The following is a 27,124-nucleotide window of genomic DNA, read 5'->3' as shown; positions in this document are numbered from 1 at the left end:
AGAGCGCTGATGAAGCCCGAGATTTATTTCATACATTCTTACTAAAAATAAAGAGGTTTAAGTTTCTTTTAGTGAAGTCCTCTGCCAGTGTATAACCACATCTGACCTGTGGGGTATCATGGGAAAAGGACAAATCTAAGACCTTGCTACAGGCAGAAGTACAATCCACTCATCCGTCCCTACTGCTCTGACAGTATACGTACACCACTCTTGAAAACATTTAGCACGGCAGATAAACATCTTATTAGGTTCATCTTATGGTTGTATCCGATGAAGGTCAACGGACATTCCATCCAATGTGGACTCTGAGCCAGACAACGTGCTAGGCATCGTGGCTGCCCCAAGGGAGCTAACGGTCACAGAAGGGAGTGGCCAGGGAGGAGGGCACAAACATAAATGGATTTTAATATGGTGGGTGCTAAGAAAGCTATGCCCAGGATGTTATGTGAACACAGGGGGGGCATACAGCCAAACTACGGCATTTAGAAATGGTTTCCAGGGGGAGGTAATTCAAGCTGAACCTTAGATATTGAGTAGAATTAGCAAAACAAAGAAAGTGGGACGGGCATTGCAGTCATAGGATGTAGCAGGAGCAAAGGCACTGTAACCCAGAAAACTGGGCCTGTACAGGGAACCAGAGCTCAAGGCGAAAGGTGAGGACGGGAAGCAACGATGGAGGGACAGGCAAAGGCCAGACAATGGAAACTCCTGTGCACTGCTAAGCTTGGCTCTGCCCGACAGGGGGCCAGCAGCCACCACAGGGATGAAGCAGAGGTTGAATGGTTAAATGGTTAGCTCTGTGTATTTAGACTGAGCCCTCTAGTGGCAAATTAAAAAGATGAATTCCAGGAGAATAAGAATGGAGAATGGAGTCTACAGGGAAGCCCATGGGGGCCTGAACTATGGGGGGGGGGGGGGAGCCAGGTGAGTAGATGAATCCAAGCACCATTTCGGAGGTAAAACTATCAAGGCTTCACGCGGGAAACAGAGTGAGAAGGTTAGAAGGTACGTAAGTTTCTGGAACCATGCCCAAAAAGGTAGACTGAGGGCATTTCATATATTACAAGCTCATTTTAATTATGCTGAATGTCTTCCAATTTTTCACTTGAAACTTTTTTATATTTAATAAAAATGCACTCACCTGACCTATATAAACTTCCTTGGCACCATGCCCTAAGATGAACCACCTGCTCCAAAGGACAGTAAGTCTCACTATTTCCTAAACATGTTAGGACATCTAAGATTTAAATACCTTCACTCATTAGAGATTTCAAATATTCATTGCTGTAAGTTCTCATGTTTATTATTAACTTGTAAGAATTCTGATAAGAATTAGTATCTAATCACCTTACTAAAAATTACATTTCTTCCATTCTAATATTTATATTTGTGTTTCATTTAGGAGTTAGGGCAATGACCAGAACTTCCAGAATGTGTTAAATAATAATGAGCAGATATCCTTGCTTTGTATGAGAAATATCATTAATATTTTATCAGTAACTATTAAACTGGCTATTAGTTTATCATGTTTAGAAAATACCCCCCCACTCCAATATTAATACCCATTTTTTCTCCCAATTTTTTAAAAAGCTCACACAGAAAGATTACCACTTACAAATTATACCACAAAAATTAGGTCATTCAGCTGACGACATTACAAAAATCCATCCTTTACCCCCAAAGATTTAGAAGTAGATTTCAATTTTATATTTGCATTATATAAAGTTAAAAAATGAAAGGTAACTATTCATAAACTCTTCCCAGAACAGTAATAAACAAAATATAGTACATAATTGGTCTCTACTACCATTTTCCTAAAGAAATGATATAAAAACTTAGAACTACCACAACAAAAAGAAAAGCTTGTTTATAGGAGACACTAACTACGGCTGGTGTATTTTGAATATTTTCAAGTTTAAATCTGAAATGATCAGAGTTAAATGATCATGTAAATACAGAGTTAAATACATGTTTAAATAAGGATTAAAAATCACCCACTAAGAAAGCATCAGTCTTACCTGTAACGAACATGAAAAGAATGGTCTTCCCTCATGCTTATCAAATTTTCCTCCATCGAGTCATATTATAAGCTGAGTATAATATGAAATTACTTTATTTTGTGCCAGTCCAGTTCTTTACAATGTAGAATTGTTGCAGAACATTGTCCGGTTAGTACATTAATGAGTTGGTGTTAATACATCCTAAGCTCCTGCTTCTTCTTTATTAATAATGAAAGGAGGTCAATGTCAGACAGCTTAAAGGTTCAAAATGTGTCCCAAATCCTGGCATCTCTGGCCCTTTCAGCAGCACTTCAGCAACATTTCTGCAAAAGGAATACAAGATGCTTTGCTTGAAGTCCTATTTTCAAAGAATAACCTAAAGTAACCCAAAGCTGCACACAATCACACAGCTAAATCCAGACTGCTGTCATGTCAATCACAGGAGAAAAACAGCAAAGGGCTTAGCTGTCACCATGAAGCTTCTAAATAAGGATGTGAATATATGAGATTTGTTTGAGACCTACACTTAAGTTTAATTTTTAAAATTGGTTTGAAATACAATAATTTTATGTAATATTTTCTATTATAAACAAATGCAAAATATGTATATTAGTATCTAAAAACAAAATTATGACACTCTAAGCTTTTGAAAACTGCTAACAAGTAAAGTGAAAAGTCAATAATTATTTGAACAAGTCGATTTTAAACTCTATATATTCATTTCTTCCAAGAAGATATTCGTGCTGGTAATTAGGTCAGACTTGTATTCACTTGCTCTCAAAGTATATTCTATTTAAATTCTTTCAGGTCTTTAAAATGTTTTTCTTAATACTTAATTGATACAAAATAAATTTAGAAAATATGTGTATGGTAGAATGACAACAAATATTTATATAAAACCACCCAGGTTTAAGATAAAAAAACATTACCACTGCCTTTGAAGTCTGCTGGGTGCGTGCCTCACCCTAACCCATAACCTTTCTTTCCCCTCTAAGGTGATCTCTAAACTGAATTTTGCTCATTATTCCCTTGTCTTTGTAACTTTGCCTCAAATATCTGTATAGGCCTAAATAATTTATCGTTTCGTTTTGTATGGTTTTATGCTCCACATTATGTTTCTGAGATTTATCTCACTTACTGTAACACATAGCTACAGTCTGCATATTTTTATTGCTGTATCATATTCCATTGAATACCAAATGTATTTCTCATTCTGTTGTTCATGTGCATTTGGATTGCAGTGTTTTGAATTTTTATTTTTTGGCTACTATCGAAAGTATTTGCTGTGAACACTGAAATTAATAACTCAATGTACTTGGTTAAACAGAACAGAAGATAAGCTAAAGAGAGAATGAGTGAACTATAAGAATATGTGAAGAAATAATGCAGACATACACAAACAGAAAAAGAGATGAAAAATACTAAAGAGCAGTTCAGAGAAAAGGAAGACAAAATGAGAGGCACTAACACAGGTCTAATTTGAGTACTAGAAGGAAAAACAAAGAGGAGTAAAGGCAAAATCTTCAGTAATAAAAGACTGACAATTTTTCGGAATTGCAGACATGAATTAGCAGATTGAAGAAGCACACAAAATCTAATTAGGATAAATAAAAATGAATCCATTCCCATATCTGTATGTCATAAAGAAACTACAGATCATCGGATATAACCTTTAAGGTAACAGTTGAGAGAGACAAAGTAAGCTTAAGATATGTGTGTGTAAATAAATTAATAGACACTATTAATAAATATATAAATTAATAGATACGATGATGAAGTCCTGAAATTTCAGTGTTATAAATAACCCTACAGGTCACTTAGTCCAACATTTTACCCAGGAAGGAAACCCTAAAGGTCACTTAGTCCAACATTTAGTCCAGGAAGGTCAGAAAGCAGCTAATCCTAATTTTGAATTGTCCTTTTAGGAAATTGTTACATACTTGAGCAATCTTGCCATTTATACCCATTTCTTCCTTTTGCTGCCATCCAGTAACGCTCAATTCCTCTTTCACATAACATCCTTTTAAGTATTGCAGCTATAACATGAACTAGACTCTAAATAATATACACCCACTGCTTTGTTAATTAAGCAGTTAGAGCGAGGTTAGTAGGACACAGAATAGTAAGAAGGTGGAAAGGATCACCCTTGGGAATACTGACAAGCTTCCTAGAGGAAACGAGGTTTTCATATTAATAACCAGTTTGGCACATAAGAAACACAAAATAGTATTTCTCTTATCCCTTCTCATGGCCAACAAAGAAGCATTATCTTAAGAAAGTATCTTAGAAAGGATGAAAAGATAGGTAGCATCTATTAATTCAACAAATCTCTTTGCCTTTTGTTCAGAATTCCATTGTTCCTTTTTTTCCCTTAATATAAAACACTATTACAGAGAATTAGTGTAGATATTCATAATAATAGCTCCAATTTGCATCTAGGCTACACAACAGCTAAACTGTCAACCAAACTGTCTTCCACTAGCCACTTTGAGGTTTAGGCTGTTAATTATAAAATGGAGCAAAAGGTGAAATATTAGAATTAATTTAAATTATAATTAAATCATAATTTAAATGAAATATATTTTCATCCATGAGATCACAATGAAATCCCAAATTTTACTAACCATTTAAAAATAGATTAACTTCATAATTATTAAAATGTACATATGTGGTCAAATTAATAAACATATATAAATGGACTTGCAAAATACCTTAGTTCAGTCAAGTTGCAGGATACAGAATCAATATACAGAAATATGTTGTTTCTATACACCAATAACAAACGATCATAAGAAATTAAGAAAACAATCCCATTTATAATTGCATCAAAAAGTATAAAATACTTAGGTATAAATTTAACCAGAGATGAAATACCTGTACTTTGAAAGCAATATACAGATTCAATGCAATCCCTATCAAAATGTGAATGGCATTTTTCACAGAACTAGAATAATGCTAAAAGTTAGACGGAACCACAACAGACCCCCAAATAGCCAAACAAATCTTGAGAAAGAAGAACAAAGTTGGAGGCATCATGATATCAAATACCAAACTATATTTACTATAGGCTATAGTAACCAAAACAGCATGGTACCGGCATAGAAACAGACACATAGATCAATGAAACAGAACACAGAACCCAGAAATAAACACACACCTATATGATCAATTAATCTATGAGGAGGTCAGAATATACAGTGGGGCAAAAACAATAGATAAATCTCAGATAAAAAAGTCTCTTCAATAAATGGTGTTGGGAAAACTGGACAGATACATGCAAAAGAATGAGAGTGACTGCTTTCCTACACCACATACGAGGTATGATCAAAAACAACAGTGAATGTTTAAATTAAAAAGTATTTATTACAGTAAAAGATACATTGCCATTAATCCCCCTCAAAATACTCCCCCTCACTTTGAACACACTTATCCCATCATTCTTGCCACTTTCTGAAGCAGTTACGGAAGTTTTCTTTCATGTCTTTAGTTGTGCTGTGGCGGCTGCCTCGATGTCCTGAATCAATTCAAAACATTTACCTTTCATGGTCATTTTGACTTTGAGCAAGAGCCAGAAGTTGCACGGTGCCAGCTCCAGTAAATAAGGTGGATGAGAACATACCGTAATGTTTTTATTTGACAGAAATTGCCATTCCAGAAGTGATGTGTAACACACAGCGTTGTCATGATGGAGGATGAAGACACTCAATGAAACAGGACTTCCAGAACTGCTTCAGAAAGTGGCAAGCACGATGGGATAAGTGTATTTGAAGCGAGGGGGAGTATTTTGAGGGGGATTAATGATAATGTGTCTTTTACTGTAATAAATTCTTTTTATTTAAACACTCACCATATCTTCTGATCACACCTCATACAAGAATAAACTTAAACTGGATTAAAGACTTAAATGTAAGACCCGAAGTCATAAAATTCCTAGAGAAAAACATAGGCAGTAAACTCGCTTACATTGCTCTTAGTAATATTTTTTTCTGATGTATCTTCTCAGGCAAGGGAAACAAAAGAAAAATAAACAAATGAAACTACATCAAACTAAAAAGTTTTCATACAGCAAAGGAAACTATCAATACAAGAAAAAGACAACCTACTGAATGAGAGAAGATATTTGCCAATGATATTTTTGATAAGGGGTTAATATCCAAAATATATAAAGAAGTCAGACAATTTAATACCAAAAACAACAACAATAAAACCCCAAAACAATCCAATTACAAAATGGGCAGAGGACCTGAATAGACATTTCTCCTAGGAGGACATAATAGATGGACAATAGACATATGAAAAGATGCTCAACATTATTAATCATCAGGGAAATGCAAATTAAAACCACAATGAGATATCATCTCACACCTGTCAGAATGGCCATCATCAATAAATCAACAAATAACAAATGTTGGCGAGGATGTGGAGAAAAAGGAACCCTCATACACTCTTAACAGGATTGTAAATTAGTGCACCCACTATAGAAAACAGTATAGAGATTCCTCAAAAAATTAAAAATAGAGCTGCCATAGGATCCAGCAATTCTACTTCTGGGTATTTATTTAGAGAAAAAAACAAAACAAAACACTAATTTGAAAAGATATATGTACCCCTATGCTCATTGCAGCATTCCTACTAACAGCCAAAATATGAAAGCAACCTAGATGTCCATTAATAGATGAATGGATAAAGATGTGGTATACACATACACACACACACAAACACACACACAACAGAGGGTGCCAAAAAAATGTATACACATTTTAAAAAGGAAAATACTGTATTAAAATTGTAAAAATATATACGGATAACAAAAGATTAATACACGTTATGTGTATACATTTTTTGGCACCCTGGTATATACATACAATGGAATATTATTCAGCAATAAAAAAGAATGAAGTCTTGGCATTTGCAACAACATGGATGGAACTAGAGGGTATGATGCTAAATGAAATAAGTCAGACAGAGAAACACAAATACTCCATGATCTCATATATGTGGAATCTAAAAAAACAAAATAAATGAAAAAAACAAAACAGAAACAGACACAGAGAACAAGCTGATGACTGCCAAAGAAAGAGGGGGTGGGAAGATGGCAATAAAAAAATAAAAATAATTTTTTAAAAGACTGCATAGAGAACCATTTTTAAAATAATTAAAACAAGCAAGAAGACAGAGAAAATGCTATTCACCATTTTACTAAGGACAATTTATAATATGGTTTTACTATTCTTAAAAGAAGAGTATCCTCAAAAAAGTCACTCTTACATTACCATCTCCATAACAAGGCAGCAGTTCTTATCTTACAATTATTTACTGAACAAACAAGCAATTCTCTTTTATTTTATTTTTTATTGGGGAACAGTATGATTTTCCAGGACCCATCAGCTCCAAGTGAAGTTGTCGTTTTCAATCTAGTTGTGGAGAGCGCAGCTCACTGGCCCATGTGGGAATCAAACCGGTGACCTTGGTGTTAAGAGCACTGCGCTCTAACCAACTGAGCCAACCAGCTGCCCAAACAAGCAATTCTATTTTTTATTTTTTTTTAAGATTTTATTGGGGGAGGGGAACAGGACTTTATTAGGGAACAGTGTGTACTTCCAGGACTTTTTTTCCAAGTCAAGTTGTTGTCCTTTCAATTTTAGTTGTGGAGGGTGCCATTCAGCTTCAAGTTGTTGTGCTTTCAGTCTTAGTTGTGGAGGGTGCAGCTCAGCTCCAGGTCCAGTTGCCCGTTGCTAGTTGCAGGGGTGCAGCCCACCATCCCTTGCAGGAGTCGAACCGGCAACCTTGAGGTTGACAGGATGCGCTCCAACCAACTGAGCCATCCTGGAGCTCAGCAGCAGCTCAGCTCAAGGTGCCGTGTTCAATCTCAGTTCCAGAGGGCGGAGCCCACCATCCCTTGAGGGACTCGAGGAATTGAACTGGCAACCTCCAAACAAGCAATTCTTGATTCAATGATTCATGTTACAGAACTCTCTCACCAATTTAGTAACACTGTGTTCCTTCATGCTCCAAACTATATGGAGTTAATAAACCCACTTCATATTTAACACATTTTGTATCTTGCTAGTGTAACACTAATAAAATTTGCAACACATATATTACAAATTGTTCATTAGGGTAAGAAAATTTAATGACATGATCAGGAAATGGAATGGAAATTATAGGTTTGAAAAACTATTAAGTCACCAAGTTTAGCCTCCAACCTCCATTAAGACTTGTAACTAGTAATTTGCAAAGGACACATATGTCCTTAATAGCATCTCCAAGGTTTTAAAAAACAATGCTCCAAAACCTCACTGCTAACAAAACGTAGCTCACAGAATCTTTTGCTCTGACCATAGAAAAATAAAGAGAAAGCAATAATTTCTTTCCATATCCTAGAAACTGACAGAAGCATACAGAAAGATGAACTAAGTACATAACTCTGATTGCCTCATGTTTAATTACCTGATTAGGAAGTCAAAAAGGCCGACTCCCATTATAAGTGAAATTTATGCATACTGTCCAACGTATGCAATCAGATGAAACAAATCTTAGCCCAGCTTTACTCCACTGGCAGTAAAAGTATTTACAAACTAGGTTTTAGGGAAAAATAGGGGATGGACAGATACATATATGTCTTTTGATCTTCTATCAATTTATCTAAACTACTCCACACTGCAACTCAAATGCCAATAACTTTTGGTCTTATTCTTTCACTTACGTATCTCAATAAACTGGTAACACCCTTCGGGCAATAAATATAACTTACTTGTCTTGCCTCCATGTTAGATAATCAAAATTCTTCAAACTTCTCATCCTAATAATTCCCTCTAAGGTACAATACTCAAATTCTCCAAATCCCTTTCAGTTGTAATGTTTCAAGTCAGATTCAGTCAGAGATTCCTTTATCAATGTGAGTAGGGATAAATATTGAGGAAGAATCAAGAATGTATTTAACATGAAGTTCTTTTATATTAGAATTCATAATACAGGTTATAGTAACAAATACACATCATAGTAATAATGGGGGTAATAAAACATGATGCCAAAATAACCACCCTCCACCTCAAAATAAACTCAAGTAACTACCCTAGGTAAACTGGTTATTTTCTGTCAAATTATGTACCTGTAAGTAGACAGTAATTTACTTTAAACTGACTAACTATGGCTTACACCGAATTCAAACTCCTATATCTAATTACATTTTATCTGAAAGATATAGTGGGAAAGACATAAATAAATAAAAACCAAAAATCAGAAAAATGGAACAAAAAAACAAACAAGAAAAAAGTGGAAAAAAGATGGCAAATATAAGGAACAATACAAATCAAGAGTAAGAAGGTAAAATTAGGAAGTTTATGTAAAAGAATATAAGAAAAAGCAAAGGACATAGTAAACAGAGTCCAACAGACAAATTTTAAAACTTGATTTTAGCATGGCAGGGGATGAAGAGACAATTAAAATCAAGAAAAATTATTTTGACATCAGAATACAGGTCTAATGTACAGGAAATTAGTGCCTAAAGCAAGGGAAGACAAGTTCAAAAATGGCTGGGTATTTCACTCCGCAATTTGGGTACGAGTACCTAGAAAAAAATGAAAACAATGCCCATTGACTAGATGAGAGAGGCAAAGGTCAAGCAGCAACAATGTTTACAAGATTTCCATTTGATCACAGACAAGAAAAAACTAAAGGATTTCATCACCACTAAACCACTATTACAAGAAATGTTAAAGGGACTTTTTAAAGAAGAAATGATCAAAATGTTAAGAAAATTAAGAGAGAAAAAAATTCTCACTGACAAAGGCCAACAGTAAAAGCAATGGATCAACCAACTATAATGCTAGTACAAAGGTTAAAAGGAAAAAATAGGAAAATCATGTGTAATTATTATACAACAATAAATTAAGGGGTAAACACACAAACACGCACAAAGAGGTAAAAAATAATGACAAACTATAAACATGGAGGGGGTTGAATAAAAATTATAGTGATTTTAGAATGTACCGCATTTCCTGGAAAATAAGATCTAACTGGAAAATAAGCCCTAGCATGATTTTTCAGGATGCCCGTCATATAAAATAAGCCCTAATGTATTCTTTGGAGCAAAAATATAAGACCTGGTCTTATTTTGGGGGAAATACGGTAGGGCTTATTTTATATGACGAGCATCCTGAAAAATCATGCTAGGGCTTATTTTCCAGTTAGATCTTATTTTCGGGGAAACACGGTATTGAAACTTAAGCAACCATCAACTTAAAATAGACTGCTATAAAAACAGCTTGGTATATATGAAGCACATGGTAACCACAAACCAAAAATCTACAAAAGATATACAAGAAAGAGGGAGAAAGGAATCCAAACACAGCACTGTAGAAAGTCAACATACAAGAGAAGAGAGCAGGAGAATAGCAAAGAACAGAGAAGAACTACAAAAACAATTAGAAAACAATAAAATGGCAATAACTACATTTTTACCAATAATTACTTTAAGTGTAAATGTACGAAATGCTCCAATCAAAAGACAGAGTGGCTGAGTGTATAAAACAAGACCCGTACATACAGTGCCTGCAAGAGACCCGCTCCAGATGGAAATACACGCACAGACTAAAAGTAAAGGGATGGAAAGATATTTCACGCAAATGGAAACACAAATCAGAGTAGCAATATTTGTATCAGACAGCTGGAGTAGCAATACTTATATCAGACAAAACAGACTTTAAAACAAGGACTGTAACAAGAGACAAAGAGGGCATTTCATAATGATAAAGGGATCAATTCAATGAGAAGATATAATTCTCATAATAAACACCTACTTACCTAATGAAGGAGCACCTAAATATATAAAGCAAATATTGGAGGACATAAAGGAAGAGAGCAACAGTAATACAGTAATACTAGGGGACTTTAACACCCAATTGACATCAGTGGCTAGATCATCCAGACAGAAAATCAACAAGGAAACAGTCAGTGGCCTTAAATGACACAGATCAGATGGCCTTAATTTTTAGGACTTTTAAAAAATATTTTTAGGACATTTCACCCAAAAGTAGCAGAATATACATTCTTTTCAAGTGCACATGGAACATATTCCAAAATAGACCACATGTTAGGCCACAAAACAAGTCTCAATAAATTTAAGGAGACTGAAATCATGTCAAGCATCTTCTCTGACCACAATGATCTGAAACTAGAAATCAATTACAAGACACTGAAAAAGGCAGAAACACATAGAGGCTAAATAACACGCTACTAAACAATGAAGGGTAAAAACAAAATCAAGGACAAAATCAAACGATACTGTGAGACAACTGAAAATGAAAACACAATGACCAAAATCAATAGAACACAACCAAAGCAATTCTAAGAAGGAAATTTATAGTAGTATAAGCCTACCTCAAGAAACAACAAAAATCTCAAGTAAACAATCTAAATTTATAACTATAAGAACTAGAAAAGGAAGAACAAAGTCCAAAGTGAGTAGAAAAAAGGAAATAATAAAGAGCAGAAATAAAGAGTCTAAATTAACAACAGAAAAGACTAATGAGCCCCCAGCACCCGGGATGGGGAAGAATGCAGAAGGCTGCCCTGTCACAGCTGTGCCCTTACAAACTGGCAGGCAGGACCTTGGCTGTGTTGTCCGACCTCAGAGAAGAAACTCATAGACTGCAGGCCTAGCCTATAGGTTGCTGCCTTTGAAAACAAAGGAAAGCTGGCACAGTTATCAATCAGAACACAGCATGGAATGACCAGAGAGGTCTTATTTCAGAACTCTATACAGAAGGCGAACCACGTGGACTTCTGCACAGGAAACAGAAGTGGCTTGAGTTCCAGGGGAAGGACAATGTGTGTCCAACCTAGAACTAACATGCAGATCAGGTGGCAGAAGGACTTGTCTGAGCGAGAGCCCTCTCCCAACAACTCCATGGACCGGCGGTTCCTGGAAGAGCTCGGGAAAAACATCTAGGACCCCAGCACTGGTCCTGGGCTGTGGTGTTTGAGTCCATTGGGGCCGTGCAGCAGCAGTGCAGTGTTTGTGTTTCTGTGGCCATCTGGCGGTATAGGGATGAGGGTCTTCTGGCGTCCCACTGGCTTTTTGGGACGGACCTGGCTTCTTCTCTGGTTGGCTGTATTTTGCTTCATCTTATCGATGGAGGTGAAGGACAAGGTGAAGGACGGAGGAAGCGCGGGCCGACGTGAGGAGCGCACTGGTCTTCATTACGATCGCCGATCCTGAAGACTCACCTGCCAGAGTCTGTCAGCACCGACACCATCTACGCCATGTCCGTCTTCATGCCGTTAGGCCACCTGGTCTTCTTCGATTACAGCGCCAATGCGGCCACTGTGTCCAGCACTCTGTCCTTGAACATGGCCATCTGTGCGTCTGTCTGCCTCGCCCCACGCCTGCCCCGGTCCCTGCACGCCTTCATCATGGTGACGTGTGCCATCCAGATTTTTGCTGTGGCCCACGCTGCAGAAGAAACTGAAGGCGCACACTCCCTGCAGCTACGCGGGAGTCACACTGCTCTTTGCATTGTCGGCCCTGGGAGGCCTGCTGTCCATCAGCTTGGTGGGCGCCCTCCTCTTTGCCCTTCTGCTGGTATCCATCTCCTGTCTCTGCCCTTTCTACCTCATTAGCCTGCAGCTTTTTAAAGAAAACATTCATCGGCCTTGGGATGTGTCTGAGATCAAAGACTTGTCCAGGTTCCTCAGCTAAGTTAGGACCCCCCCTTCCATTAGAAAGGAAAGCTAATAGACTAGCCTCCCAACTAGATTAACATCTGAAGGCAGAGTTCCATCCTGGATGCTGCAGGCTGATGTGGGTGGGAAAACATAGATCAAAGGAAAAAGTTAACCAAAGGCTTGGGTGGTGAAGGTGCTACTCTATTGTTGCTTGGCCAATGAAAAAGCTTTCTGCGGCCCTCCGGGATGACCGCCTCCCATTTATTAGTCACTGTGACAAAGGAAGTGATGTGGTTTCTATATATTAAACAATGTATCCATTAAAAAAAAAAAAAAAAAAAGACTAATGAAACCAAGAGCTGGCTCTTTGAAAACATAAACAAAATTGACAAATCTTTAGCCAGATTCATCAAGAAAAAGGGAGAGCCCAAATAAATAAAATAAAAAATAAGAGACATGACAACCAACACAAACAAAAATACAAAGAATTATAAGAAAATACTACAGGCAATTATATATCAACAAATTGGACAACTTGGAAGCAATGGATAAATTCCTAGAAACATACAATTTTCCAAGACTGAATCAGGAAAAAAACAGAAAAATCTGAAAAGACTGATAACTACTAATGAAAAAGAAACAGTAATCAAAAAACTCCGAACAAAAGTCCTGGACCAGGGGCGGACGGGTGGCTCAGTTGGTTAGAGCGCGAGCTCTGGGCAACAGGGCTGCTGGTTCGATTCCCGCATGGGCCAGAGAGCTGTGCACTCTGCAACTAGAATGAAGCCAATGAGCTGCTGCTGAGTTCCCGGAAGGCCAGATGGCTCAGTTGGTTGGAGCGCATCCTCTCAACCACAAGGTTGCCAGTTCAACTCCCGCAAAGGATGGTGGGCTGCGCCCCCTGCAACTAACAACGGTAACTGGACCTGGACCTGAACTGTGCCCTCCACAACTATGACTGAAAGGACAACAACTTGACTTAGAAAATATCCTGGAAGTACACACTGTTTCCCAATGAAGTCCTGTTCCCCTTCCCCAATTAAAAAAAAAAAATCTTAACAATATACTGCCAAATTAAAGAGAAATTGCAATAGGAGAAACAAATTAAAGCAAAGCATAACAGTCCTGATTCTTTATTCAACATATTCAATCTGTAAACCAATAATATAATCAAACAGTTGCATAATACTGTGAACTAAAGATAACGCAAGATTATGTGTGTGTGTATACCTGTCTATCTTGCTGAACATGATTTTAGTGTTAACTGGTAATTGTCTTACATATCAAATGTAAATTAAAACCTCAAAGTAATAAACAATCATAGTACTCAGTTCACAGATCATTCTATCCTCTGTCATTTTGCAGATAGGAGAATTTACTAGCTTATGGTGTAAAAACTATTGCTAAAGTTTTCTTTGAGCAAATATATAATCCTAAAGTATGTATTTCAATTAAGTTTAAATCTTAATTTATTTTTTCTAATCTTTAAGATTACAGCAATCAATGTTAGTCCATGAGATGTTAGGCCAAGTTAGTTTAGATGTTATGCCTAGGGTAACTAACGGTGCCACTGCTAATTAAACACACATTTTATTACAATCTTTTTCTAGTAAACTTAGATTACTAGATTAGAATGGTTAGATTCCAAATAAATCTATATTTTAGAGGCGTACCACCAGTTGGAAGGATTCCCAAGTGTATATGAAATTCTCATGGGTCATTCTGAAAGATATCAAATACATGCAAAGTAAAGGCACTATTAATTTCAAACTCATTTTTATTCTTGGCAGATTAAAATAAATCAGGTCCAGAGCTGTGGACATGTAAAATGCAAAACAATGAATGTAAGTGTTTCATAGTATAATCCAAAAACAATTTCAGTAATATATGAATTCCTTTTCATGTTTTCAAATGTTTATACCTAAAAACTCACCATTCTAAACAACTAAACTATAGCAGTCCTCCTTATCGGAGGTTTTGCTTTCTGTAGTTTCAGTTAACCTGCGGTCCACGACGGTATGAAAATATTAAATGGAAAATTCCAGAAATAAACAATTCATAAGTTTTAAAATTCATGCAGTTCTGGGTAGAGTAATGAAATGTTGGGCCAACCTGCTCCATCCGGCCAAGGGTGTGAATCATCCCCTTAATTCAGCATATGCTTCCCACCTCTTAAGTCACTTAGCAACCGCCTCTGTTATCAGATTGACAGCAATAGCTGCGTTCAAGTGACTCTTATTTTACTTAAGAATGGCCCCAAAGTGCAAGCATTAGTGATGCTAGCAATTCAGATATGCCAAAGAGAAGCTTTAAAGTGCTTCTTTTAAGTGAAAAGGTATGTTCATATAGGAAAACACATATTATATACAAGGTTCAGTACCATCCATGGTTTCAGGCATCCACTGGGGGTCTTGGAACATATCCTCCACGAATAAGGCGGGGGGCGATGTATACGTAAAACTTCCTTTTTTGGTGAGAAATATTTATATTTTTATCCATCACATAAAGCTAAAAGGACACCAAAGAATTATGCTCCCTGGATAACCAAAACACTAATAAAAGCCATATAGGAAATTTCAATTAGATAAATACTAAAACAAAATGTAACCCAGAAGACAGAGATTTGAATGCTTCAAGCCTTCATCTTAGGATTGTTACTAAACAGTGAGAAAGGGCAAGTGTGTAAGTATCTGTATGAGAAATGCTGAATATTTGTAGTTCACAGTAGTTTCCCAACAGCTCTACACAAACACTGTAGATACAATGACTGCATGAGCAGCCTTAGTGTCTTAGGGTTTGGCAGCCCGTGATAAGTCAGGAAGGAGCTGAACATAGAATGCTTTTCTGGGGGTGGTAAACTAGAACGGGGCTCTATTTTTCAAATTATATACATTGAGTTCATCTGAATCAATCATTAAAACTGCTGTTTTGCAATTATTGTCTTCAGTGATCATATGTGTAATTCAATCGAGGATGAAGCAGCTGCTTAAAAATTTCAAGGACAAAAGAAAGATTATTTTTATGTAAAATCCCTAATCTTGGTTACCTTTTTCCCTGGGAAGCAGCTATTGAATCAAAAGTCCTGCTCCAACAAAATTACTTATTTACATTTGAGAATATAAATATGCTCAACTAAAGGAAAAAGGTCTTATGTATGTTTATTAGATATATTATGTATCACTTTTATCCCTATTAGTTGGTTTTATTCCTCATCAAACTGAAGCCCAGAATTTACAAATACATAAATGTTAATTTTCCCTCCTATAAAGCAATTTTAAATAGAGATGGCCCTTTCAATCCGTAAGTAAAATTAATAACCTTTTGAAGGTTTCGATTAGACATTTGCATAAGAAAAATAATTTCTAGTTAAGTATTATAAACACAAAATTCTGAATACATAGACATACTACATATATCAAGGTGACAGAAGGACACATACACACAAAAAAGACATTCTAAATTTTAACCAACCCCAATTATACTTTTAATGCTTCCCAAACAACTACTCAGGTTATAAGACCAGGAGATCACAAGAAAACACTGACCATTCACACTAAGCCCAATTTCTTTAAAAACAATAACAATAATAGTCCTAAATATGTATTCGTCTTTGCCCTTTCTGGTCTGTAATTGTTTGTTAATAAATGTAAGTATTCATATTTGTTTGTTTTTATCTTTTTAGGGACTATACAAATTATTGGACCAACATGATGCAATTAATAGGTGCTCAAAGAAGTAAATTCAAAATATAGTCTTATGAAAATATTACTATGCCAAAAAAAAGAGAAATACTTATTAGAAAACAATAGAGAAATACTTATTAGGAAACAATGAGAAAAACTGGTTACCAACTCACCAGAGAATATGACCCACAGCCATTTATGACTACCAATGTTGATCAGCCATCAGCTTAAATCAATTAACTCATATATGAAAAACTCAACAGTGAAGTAGAAAAGAAGTGATCCTTTCTACTGAGCATTGTTCTTGAGTTAGTAAATGACAATAAATCAGTTCTCGTAACAAGACTTTTAAACGGCAAAATTGCTTTCAAATACATTTTTAAACAGAAATAAATTCCAAATGCAAAAGGATTATAAATGCCTAAAAATGATCCCTAGAGAGTTTGAATTTTGAATTCTTCATGAGAAAATATAACTGTCTTCTTCCAAAAGTTATTATTATTCTGTGGAAAAATAATTCTATTCAATTCAATAATGTTACTAGATGATATAAGAAGAATAATTCCAGGTGAAAAAAAAAGGGCCAACAAAAGTTTTTTGGAAGCAAGGAAATCTGTATTGCACCTTGAAATAAGTAGACCTTATTAGGCAAATGAAGGCAATGACTCGAGCAAAAGAAGCTGGGAACGCACAGAATGTGTGCCAGGACTGGGTTAAGTAAGAATAGAGAAAGACAAGTCTAAGTAGGTACTAAACTATGAGGGACTCTGAATCTGTATGTGGCTGAAGCACATATTTGGCCTTGTATTTACGTAATGGAGAACCTTGTAATTTTTTCAACAAAGGAATAGCAAAGTTGGATCTGTGTCAGGAAAATAAATTGGCAGCAACAGACAGGACAGGGAGACAGAAGATACTGCAAAAACTTCAAAAGCAACTAGAGTTGACAAGAAGCTTTCTCTCCATCTCGTAACACCGAGCAAATTGCTTTGCACTTAACAAACTTTTTTGAGTTCTTGCCTGGGAAGAACAAAGCTATGAAGCAGCAAAGAATCCTATAATGTTGAGAAAACCGTACTTGAGTACATTGCTCCTCCGCAGTAAAGAGTACATTCATATTCATGTAAATAACTCAGGAAAGTTTTACTCTTTTTTACCGTTCCTATAAAGATGAATAAAAAGGATATTGAAATTGTTATGTGCCTTATAAGGTACTGAAAGGAAGACAGTTGTCCTAAAATAAAGACTGAAATATTTCTTTGTAATTAACAACAAAACACAAAACCTACACAAAAGCATCTTAAAAGTAGGATTATGTCCCTCCAAATGGAATCCAGAGACCTGGAGGAGATTCAAACAAACGCATAGAAGCAATACAGCACGAGCTTTGGGAACAGGCCCTGGTTTGAATACCAGCACAGTGACTTACCCTGTTTCCCTGAAAATAAGACCTAGCCAGACAATCAGCTCTAATGCGTCTTTTGGAGCAAAAATATAAGACCCGGTCTTATAGAAGAGCCGATATTATGTTATGTTATGTTAGATTATATTATTATATTATGTTAAAGACCCGGTTTTATACTATAGTAAAATGAGACTGGGTCTTATATTAATTTTTGCTCCAAAAGACGCATTAGAGCTGATTCTCCAGTTAGGTCTTATTTTCGGGGAAACATGGTATTAGTTATATGATCTTGAGCTAGTTAAACTCTCTGAGTTGGTCTGGGCATAATGAACAATGTTGTGATGATTTATAAAGCACCTAACCCAGTGCTTGGCTCTGGTACTTAACAAAAGTACTCCACAAATTATAGTAGCAATAATGATAATAGCTACTGTTATTGTTATAAAAAAGAACATCTTAATTAGAATAAATTTAGAATAATCTAAATCTATGTTAGGTTTTCAATTTTTAATTCCAGAGAACTAATTACAAAATTCTATCTTTAGGGTAAATCTCAGAAATACTTTATGCTTAAGAACAAGGCCATTTTAAAAGCACTATATCCTATCTTTGTTGTAATTAGCCTAGTACCAAGTCTGAGATTTATATAAAAATATAATATTTGTAACACTGAATGTCTGATTTAAGAACAATTGCTTATCTAGCCAAAGAAGATTTGGGGGAAATGCCTCTACAACTTCACACAATGTTTTACTTTGTATCTGCTCCACTCCTTATTCTATAAATAGCAGCCAGAGAAAGCTTGCTAGAACGTATCCTTGTAAGGTGTAAAGAAGAGTAGGTAGGAGACTGTCCCTCACCCCAGCCCCACTCTCCTCACACACACTGGTGTCACCAGCAGTGATCCTCCCTTCTTCATGTTGCTTACTCACGTCCAAACAATCAACCAAAGCTGCTTCTCCAATAGTGACAACCCCAGCAAGAGCGGTATTTATCAGAGGTGATCACGTTGGTTATTATCAGGCCGGAAATCTTCCTTGCACCCTTCTACAGTGGCCGCTTGAAAACTCAGCTCAGTTGCTGTGTTACTTCCCGCACACACCACTAGAGACTCTACGACAAGCCGACAGAAAGGAAAGCCAAGAACCTACTTCATTTAATTCTACGCTAGGGTTAAATTATGCATTAAGGCAAATACAATTTCCATCCTTACTCGTTTTCTTTGAGTTCCAATGATACTACTTAAAAGGATCTAATTGGTGACTGATTCTCCACTTTTTACTAGTCGAAGATTCTCTACAGCTTTTAGGAAAAGGCTTTCGTAACATTCGATGCTTACTGAAACTTTTCTGCAGCGACTATCAATTTCTGTGGCAAATCGACAGGTTGGTGCCCAAAAGGTCCTGAATTTGAAGGTGGGAAACGCAGGTGCTTAACCAAACCAGGAACTGCCGGGTAGAGAGAGTCAACTCACGACTACAGGTGGATGCAATCAGCCTCGGATTTAATTCCACGGAGTTTCGGGTTTTTAGTCAACCGTTTGTTACACTGCGAATACGTGAAAAGTCACTGGGTCCTTATTACACTTTTTAGCGAACGAAGCTCTTAAGCTTCACTCGCATTTAAAAACCTCCAACAAGAAAGCAGCTGAGCGTCGAGCTGCTCCTCACCCCGAGTTTCTGGTTTCTCCACGCCGCGCACCCGCCGCGCGGGTCGCCGCCGACCACCGCGGCCTCCTCCCTCCCGGAACAAAGGCGGTGGCCTCAGACCCTGAGCACAGGACGCGCCCCCCTCACGCCACACACTCCCTGTCACCTCCCTCCGCGGGGAGCACTCAGACGCCCCTCAGAACTCACCTCCCGCGGGTCGGCGAGTCCAGAGAGCGCGGTGGACGCGGCGAAGCTGCGGCCGCCTCGGGCGACTGGAAGGTGGCGGCGTCCCCACCCCCCGGCGGGTCTGCGCGCCGCGGGCGCCTGGCCAGGCAGGGGCACCGCAGGAGGCAGGCGCGCGCCCCCCGCCCCCACTGCCGGCTGGTTACTTGAGCCAGAGCTCCCAGGTCCCTCCTCCGCTGCCCCGTTGTCCCACCGCCACCCAAGGGTCCCGCAGCACCGCCCTCTCGCTCCCGCTCCCCTCCTCTGCGCCTGCGCTGCAGCGCCGGTAGCTCCCATTCAAACCGACAACGCCCCGCGTCTTTCGGACCCACCAATGGCCGGGCGCGGGGGGCGGGGCTGGGCTGGGCGGGGCGGGGCGGCCCGTCCTGGGGGGGCGGGGCACTGCGTGTCAGTCTGAGCGGGGTCTGGGGGTGCTCGGTGTTGCGCTCCTCCCGGACCTCTCCTCGACCACCGAATTGAAGTTGCTTTCCTGCCCTCTTGTTTCTTCCTCAGACACTAACGGGCGGAGCGATAAATATCGTCCAGAAAAAGTGCTTCAGCGAGGGACTAGCCTAGACCCTTTTAAAAGACGGGAGCCCCAAACGCGTGCCTCCTGCGCTTAAGGCTCGTCCGGGCCTAGAGAATGAATATCCCCAGCGGCATTTGCGGGTTGTCTAAGAAAAAGAGGGCTCTGTGAAAGGAACAGAGGGACCGTGTGAAAGTGAACAAGGCAGCCTCAGTTCTGGAGGCTCTGTCACAACTCTGGCGTTTCCAGCTGTTAAAAAAGCACACTTGTGTTGACTGCAGAATCGCTGGTTCCCAGGAAAACTGGGTGGCAGTTTCACTCAGTTTCAGGCAGCTACATTCCAAATACACTGGGAAGAATAAACTTTATTTCCATTCACTTCCTCTCCTTATCAAGTTAACTAAAAAAAAAAAAAAAAAAAAAAAAAAAAATAGGTCTCAATTTGTTCTCCACAAAAATAACAAGACTGTAGTCTCTCTGGGCTAAAGAATCTGATTGGTTTAATTCGATTATTTCTCAGATATTTCTCCGCTGAAATGAAACTTAAATGTTTCTACGGGCTTAAGGATATGTTAAAGAAAACCCCAGTTTCAATACCTCTGAATGATGGTCATAACCAAGTGATCCAAACACCATTTCTCTTACGGGAAAGTATTATGGGAAATTGGTTAAAATAATAGCATCATTTGGCATCAAACTAGACTTACATTTGAGCTCCACCTCTGCCACTCACTGGCTAAATGATCTTGAACGAGTGAGTTACTTATCCTCGTTAGCCTCATTTTCCTCAACTGTAAGACACAGATAATAAATCCCCTTTTCACAAGCGTGGTTGTGATGCTTCAGTGAGGTAAGTTTTGTTAAGTGGTTACCATAATGCCTACCTGCTCAATAAATGGTCCCTATTATCATTATCAACAACTACCTTTAATATCAGGTACTTATAAATAACAACTAAATTAGTTAGCTGTACTATCTCAGAGGTAAGTATTATAATTCCTTCTTACTCATAAATTCTTCTTTGGGGTGTTGATATGAAAGCCACAAAGGACGTACAATATATCAAGTTCAACATGTCCAAATGAATCATTATTTTCCCCTCCCAAATCTCTTACACATGTGACTTTCTATCACTCATGTTAGTTATCTCTATCTTACCCAAGTTCAATTATCTTTTCAATTCTCTTTTAAAAGGTATAAATCAGATTATGTCACTCTTCTACTTTGAAAACCTTTAGTGATTTCACATTTGATTTAAAATAAAATCTCAATTCCCTACCATGGCCCACAAAGCCCTAAGTCATCTTGTCCTACCCACCTCTCTACTCTCCTGCATTTCCTTCTCCTCCTGGCACACTGTCCTCCAGGACATTCCTCATGCCCTTGAATACACCATTTCTGGGTTCTCTCGAGGCCTTCTCCCTGGCCATTCCCTCTGCCTGGATTTCCCCCACAGGTTCTTCCAATAGCTGGCTTCTTTTCAGCCCTCAGCTTTTAGCTTATTCATTACAGTACTCAGCAACTATTCAATAAATTTCTGCTATGTGTCAGGCACTGTTCTAGGTGCTGGGAACATAGTCCTGAGCAAGACCGAACACAGCCTCTGCTCTTCTGGAGTTCAATAAAAATAAAAAACAAGAAAAATATCCGGATGTGACAGGTACCATGCAGAGAAGTCCAAGTACGGTGATGTGAGAGTGAGTGCCTGAATGACTAGTTTACACTGAGGCAAGGTAAGAAAGGTTACTGAGAAGATGGTATTCAAACTGAGATTTGAATTACAAGGAGCCAACTTTCAAGCAAAGTTCAGGGAAGAACACATTAGGCAAAGGGAACAGCTAATGCAAAGTCCTGTGAGGACAAGCTTTGTGGGTTGAGAAATTGGAAGAAGGCCACTGTGGCTTAGTGAAGTGAGGGGGAGGAGAACATACAAGATGAAGTCACATCAGATCATGCAGGCCTTTTAAGCCAGGGTAATGAGTTTGGGCTTTATTTCCTAAATGTTATAATAGACCATGAAAGATTTTAAGCTTGGGAATAAATTCATTTGTATATATTTTTAAAAGAGCACTCTGAAACAAATCCAGAATTTGAGATTCTCTACAAGACTTTTCATAAACATCTTTGTCATGAAAAAGAAACCAAAAGTATACATGAATCTTGATGGAGTCCAGAATGAGAGAGAGAGAAAGAGACTATTAAAAGACATTTAAGAAACAAATGAGGCAATTTGAATATAGGCTGTATATTATTAATAGATGATATTATGGAATTATGGTTAATTTTCTTACATGTGACAAGGAATTGTGGTTATATAGGAGAATTTCTTAATTTTTAGGAGATGCAAGCTGAAACATTTCATTTAAAGCACCATGATTTCTGTAACTTATATTCAAGTGGTTCAGCAGAAGAGACAGAGAAAGAGAGAAATACAAACCAAATATTAACAATTGAGTCTAGTTGAAGATATATGGGGACACACACACACACACACACACACACACGCCTGTGCACACATGCACTATTCTTATACTATACTATTCATGTGTTATTCCTTTGCCTTTTATGGAAATTTGGATTTTTTTTTTCAGAACAAAAAGTAGTGAAGAAAATCACTCTGTGGACTTCCCTTTCTGACAGTCATGAATTAGATACTCTGTCCAACTCTCCCACTGAGAACAACTTAAAATACTTTTAAATATTTTTTTAAAAATAGAAAATTTGTCAACGAATTAGCATAAAATAAGGATTACTTAAGCTAAGAACTAGGAAAAGAGATAAGTAGATCACTGAAGCCGAGATTCATCTTGACTAAACTAGATGAATCTGAGTTTTGTCATGGTCTGATGGGACATAGAAAAAGAGACAAAGGCCAGTTTCTTCCAAGATGAGCAATCTTATAAAGCCAGGATTCCCCAAAGACTTCCCCAACTGTTTCCCAGAAGATTACAAGAGGAAACTGCCTGTAATTAGTCTTAACATATAGAATGGAAGGGGAAATATCTTCTCTAAGATTTTTTTAACCAAGGGCAATAATCTGTTCTACCTGAGTTTTCTGAAAAATTCAAGCACATCATTTAATTCAAAGTAGTGTCCCCTAGCAACTGGCAAAGGTAAATCAAATCACCTGTAGAGAAACCCAACCACTACGGTATAAACTACGTTTATGTCCCCTCCCCTCCAAATTCATGTTTAAACCTAATCCCCAATGTGATGGTATTTGGAGGTAGGGCCTTTGGGGTGCTTATAAAGGTGGAGTCCTCATAAATGAGATTAGCACCCTTATAAAAGAGACCCCAGAGGGCCGGCCTGGTGGCTCAGGTGGTTGGAGCTCCGTGTTCCTAACACTGAAGGCTGTCGGTTCAATTCCCACGTGGGCCAGTGGGCTCTCAACCACAAGGTTACCGGTTCGATTCCTCGACTCCCATAAGGGATGGTGGACTGCAACCAAGATTGAACATGGCTGCCGCTGAGCTCCCAGATGGCTCAGTTGGTTGGAGCGCGTCCTTTCAACCACAAGGTTGCCGGCTGGACTCCCGCAAGAGATGGTGGACTGTGCCCCCCTGCAACTAACAATGGCAACTGGACCTGGAGCTGAACTGCGCCCTCTACAACTAAGATTGAAAGGACAACAACTTGACTTGGAAAAAGTCCTGGAAGTACACGCTATTCCCCAATAAAGTCCTGTTCCCCTTCCCCAATAAAAAAATCTTTTTAAAAAAATCTTTAAAAATAAAGACCCCAGAGAACAACCTTACCCCCTCTATCATGTGAGGACACAGCAAGATGACAGCCCTCTATGAACACGCAAGTGTCCTCACCAGACACTGAATCTGCCGGCAACTTGATCTTGGACTTCCCAGCTTCCAGAACTGTGTGGAATAAATTTTCGTTTAAGCAATTCAATTTATGGTACTTTGTCAGCCCAAGTTGGCTAAGACACCAATTTAACCGAGACCCCAAAATTTCCCCAGAAATAGTTCCAAGAAATGTGAACTCTCAATCAAATCAGAAATCATACAAGGAAATAAGGCATCTTGTATAAGAATTAGCAGGGGAAAAAGAGATTAACAGAATCAAACTCATAAAGACTTAGAAACTGGAGTTACCAGTCATAGGTTCTAAATAAGTATGTTTAATATATTTTAAGAAATAAAGTCAAAGAGAACTGACTCTGGGTGGTGAATACACAATGTGATATATAGATGATGTATTACAGAATTGAACACCTGAAACTTACGTAACTTTACTAACAAATGTCACCCCAATAAACTTTAATTAAAAAAAAAAAAACATAAAAGAAAGAAAGAAAGTCAAAAATAGAAAACATAAATAAAGAACAAAGTTCTGGGGTAAAAAAATGAACAGGAAGGTTTAAAAAAGAACCCAACAAAGTTCTAGATTTAAAAATACATAATAATTAGAATTTAAACTTCAATGAACAGGTTAAACAGCAGATTGGACATGCTGAAGAGACAATTAGCAAAATGGAAGCTAGACCTGAACTATTTTTTTCATATAAAAAAGAAACATGGAGGATAGATCTAACATGCGTCCAATCAAAATTCTAAGATGACAAAAGAAATGGACAATACTTTAAGCAGGAACTTTTAGAAAGAAGGAAAAAAGACATTTACACCTAGACATAGGTAATGACAAGGCAGAGTGCTGCAAACAAAGAAGCAACCTTAAAACGAGTGAGAGTGAAAGGGCTGATTACCTCCAATAGAAGAATAATTAGGCTGATAGGTGACTTTGCAACTGCAAAAATATAAGCTAGAAGAATATTTCTGATGTGCTCAGAAAAAATGACTGTCAACCTAGAATTATTTAACCAGTGGAAATATCTTCCAAAAATGAGAGTAAAATAAAGGCATTTTCAGGTAAACAAAAACTGATTTTGCCATCACAGACCCTCACTCACTCACTAAAGTTATAAATGTTCTTTCTCAAGAAGAAAAAATGATCTCAGATGGATGATTAAAGATGCAGGAAGGAAACGATACCATATTAGTGGGTAAATACAAACAACTATTAACTGATGTCATTGCTCTCTCTGACCTTGCAAATTCACTCATTCATTTGTTCAATATCACATATATTTAAATGCCTGTTATGTGCCAAACACTTTGCTGGGTGCTAGGGACACAACAATGAGGGTCTTATTGTATCATTCCCACATCACTAGATGAAACTCCCTGGTATTGACACTGATGACAAGCTTTCTCGACCATTTCTCAGTGCCTTGGAGAAGGGAGAGAACAGAGTGTGTGCATAGTTTATAACAGGGGTGTCCAAACTTTTTTCAACCTTTTTTTACCAAGGGCCATATGAGGTAAAATACACAAACAGCCAGGCCACTCACTCGAGGTGAAGTACGTATTGCCTCACCTGGTTTATTTAAGTAAACTACATATATTTTTGGAATTTGCTGCGGGCCAATTAAAAATGGATTGCGGGCCACAGTTGGCACGCAGGTCGCAGTTTGGACCCCCTTGCTTTATAACATGCAGGATTGTTAGGATAGGCTTAGCTTTTCTTTTTCTTTTTTTTTTTTTTTTTTTTTTGTAAAGCTAGGGTGGCTGGACTTTTCTCTGAGTTATAAATGACCCCCTTGAGTCAAGGCAAATTTTATAACCAGGTAGATAACACATATTGTTTCCTTTTCCAACAAAGTCTATCAAAGAATAACAGTGCTCCCTCGACTGAAAGGAAGTCAGCATATTGGGTGTGGAGCTTGCTCAGCAAAAATGTGGACTTGGTAGCTCCACCTTTTGGAATAAGAGGGAAAAATAAGGAGCTTTCCAAAGGAATACCTAAGAAAAGGGACATAGGAAGGAGACCTCAAAATGCAGGGGGAACAGACTACTAACAGGCCTAATCTTTCATTTGAAATGTAGAGTGAATCAGTCAGAATGATAGCTAAGATTTATTGTTGTTAAATATGCATCAGGCACTGTTCTTAGCGTTTTACATGTTTGAGGCTCATAGCTGGATCCTGACTGATACATGGACTAAATGAATACATGGAAAGTGCTCGGGACAATGCCTACTACCTAATAAGTGCGGGATAATTTTTGCCATTACTATGATTTTAATCACTATTTCATCTTCACAACAACCCTATGAAGTAGGTACTAATATTATCCCCATTTTGCAGAATCTTGGGTCAGTTTCCCTAGAAGCAGACCCTGAGAGAGGGACTTAGATCCATGTGACTTATTGAAGGAAGGCTCTTCAGAAGGAACCTGTAAGGAAGAGAGTGAGACAGGATAGGGAACAGAAAAGAGCCAAGTAAGAACGGATCTTAGGAAATCTTGACCTTGGTCTGATTCATAGAGGGAGGGCTCCAGAGTCTAGAGATAAACCTCACCATAGAATTAGCCCTCACTTTCAGAAGGGTACTACGTGTGTGTGTGTGTTTTAATTAAATTTATTGGGTGACTTTGGTTAGTAAAATTATATAGGTTTCAAGTGTACAAATCTATAATACATCATCTATATATTGCATCGTGTGTTCACCACCCAGAGTCAGTTCTCCCTCCATTACCATATACTCATATTTGACCCCCTTTTTTTCTCTTCTACCACCTCCTTCCCCCTTACTCTCTGGTAACCACTAAACTGTCATCTGAGGGTACTGTTTTTTTTTGAATCACTGTATTGGGGTGGGGTGGGGTGTAACTTCCCCAGATATGGCACGTCCCTCTAGTGCAAACTCTTCAGAAAGGGAGGCAGCTGTAATCTTTAGTAGCCAGCCCCACAACAGCTGGGAGATGGCTGTAAAGGACATCTGAATAGGGTACCTTTACCACACCTGGTAAATGGCAGAGCCAGTCTGTCTCAGGGCCCATGCTTTAAACTCTCCCTGTACTGCCTCTTCTAAAGTCAAAAGGAAATTGATAAATGGAGATATATGTGAAGGGCAAAGGGTTAATACTAAATACTTAATATTAATAGTTAAAGAGCTC

General features: G+C 38.0%; 1 protein-coding gene and 1 pseudogene across 4 annotated transcripts in view; one reads left to right on the top strand and one right to left on the bottom strand.

Annotated features, from left to right (window-relative positions):
* GPSM2 (G protein signaling modulator 2) overlaps nt 1-19,893 on the bottom strand; it is a 49,025-nt gene extending 29,132 nt beyond the window's left edge. Inside the window, exons 1-2 of one of the 4 annotated variants that reach the window (XM_074319030.1) lie at nt 19,613-19,893; nt 14,342-14,390 (exon numbers count right to left, since the gene is read on the bottom strand). In XM_074319030.1, coding sequence (XP_074175131.1) covers nt 14,342-14,382 — 41 coding nt within the window. In that variant the 5' untranslated portion in view covers nt 14,383-14,390; nt 19,613-19,893. Of the gene's footprint in view, nt 1-2,018; nt 2,324-14,341; nt 14,391-19,612 lie in introns of all 4 variants that reach the window. The other 3 variants (XM_019730541.2, XM_019730544.2, XM_074319031.1) reach the window with 3 other exon arrangements.
* LOC109446781 (phosphatidylinositol N-acetylglucosaminyltransferase subunit C) lies at nt 11,777-12,754 on the top strand (annotated as a pseudogene).
* Nucleotides 19,894-27,124: the final 7,231 nt, after the last annotated feature.

Source organism: Rhinolophus sinicus, linkage group LG14, assembly GCF_036562045.2.
Source record: "Rhinolophus sinicus isolate RSC01 linkage group LG14, ASM3656204v1, whole genome shotgun sequence".
NCBI classification, from domain to species: domain Eukaryota; kingdom Metazoa; phylum Chordata; class Mammalia; order Chiroptera; family Rhinolophidae; genus Rhinolophus; species Rhinolophus sinicus.
This window is presented reverse-complemented; position numbering and strand designations above follow the sequence as displayed.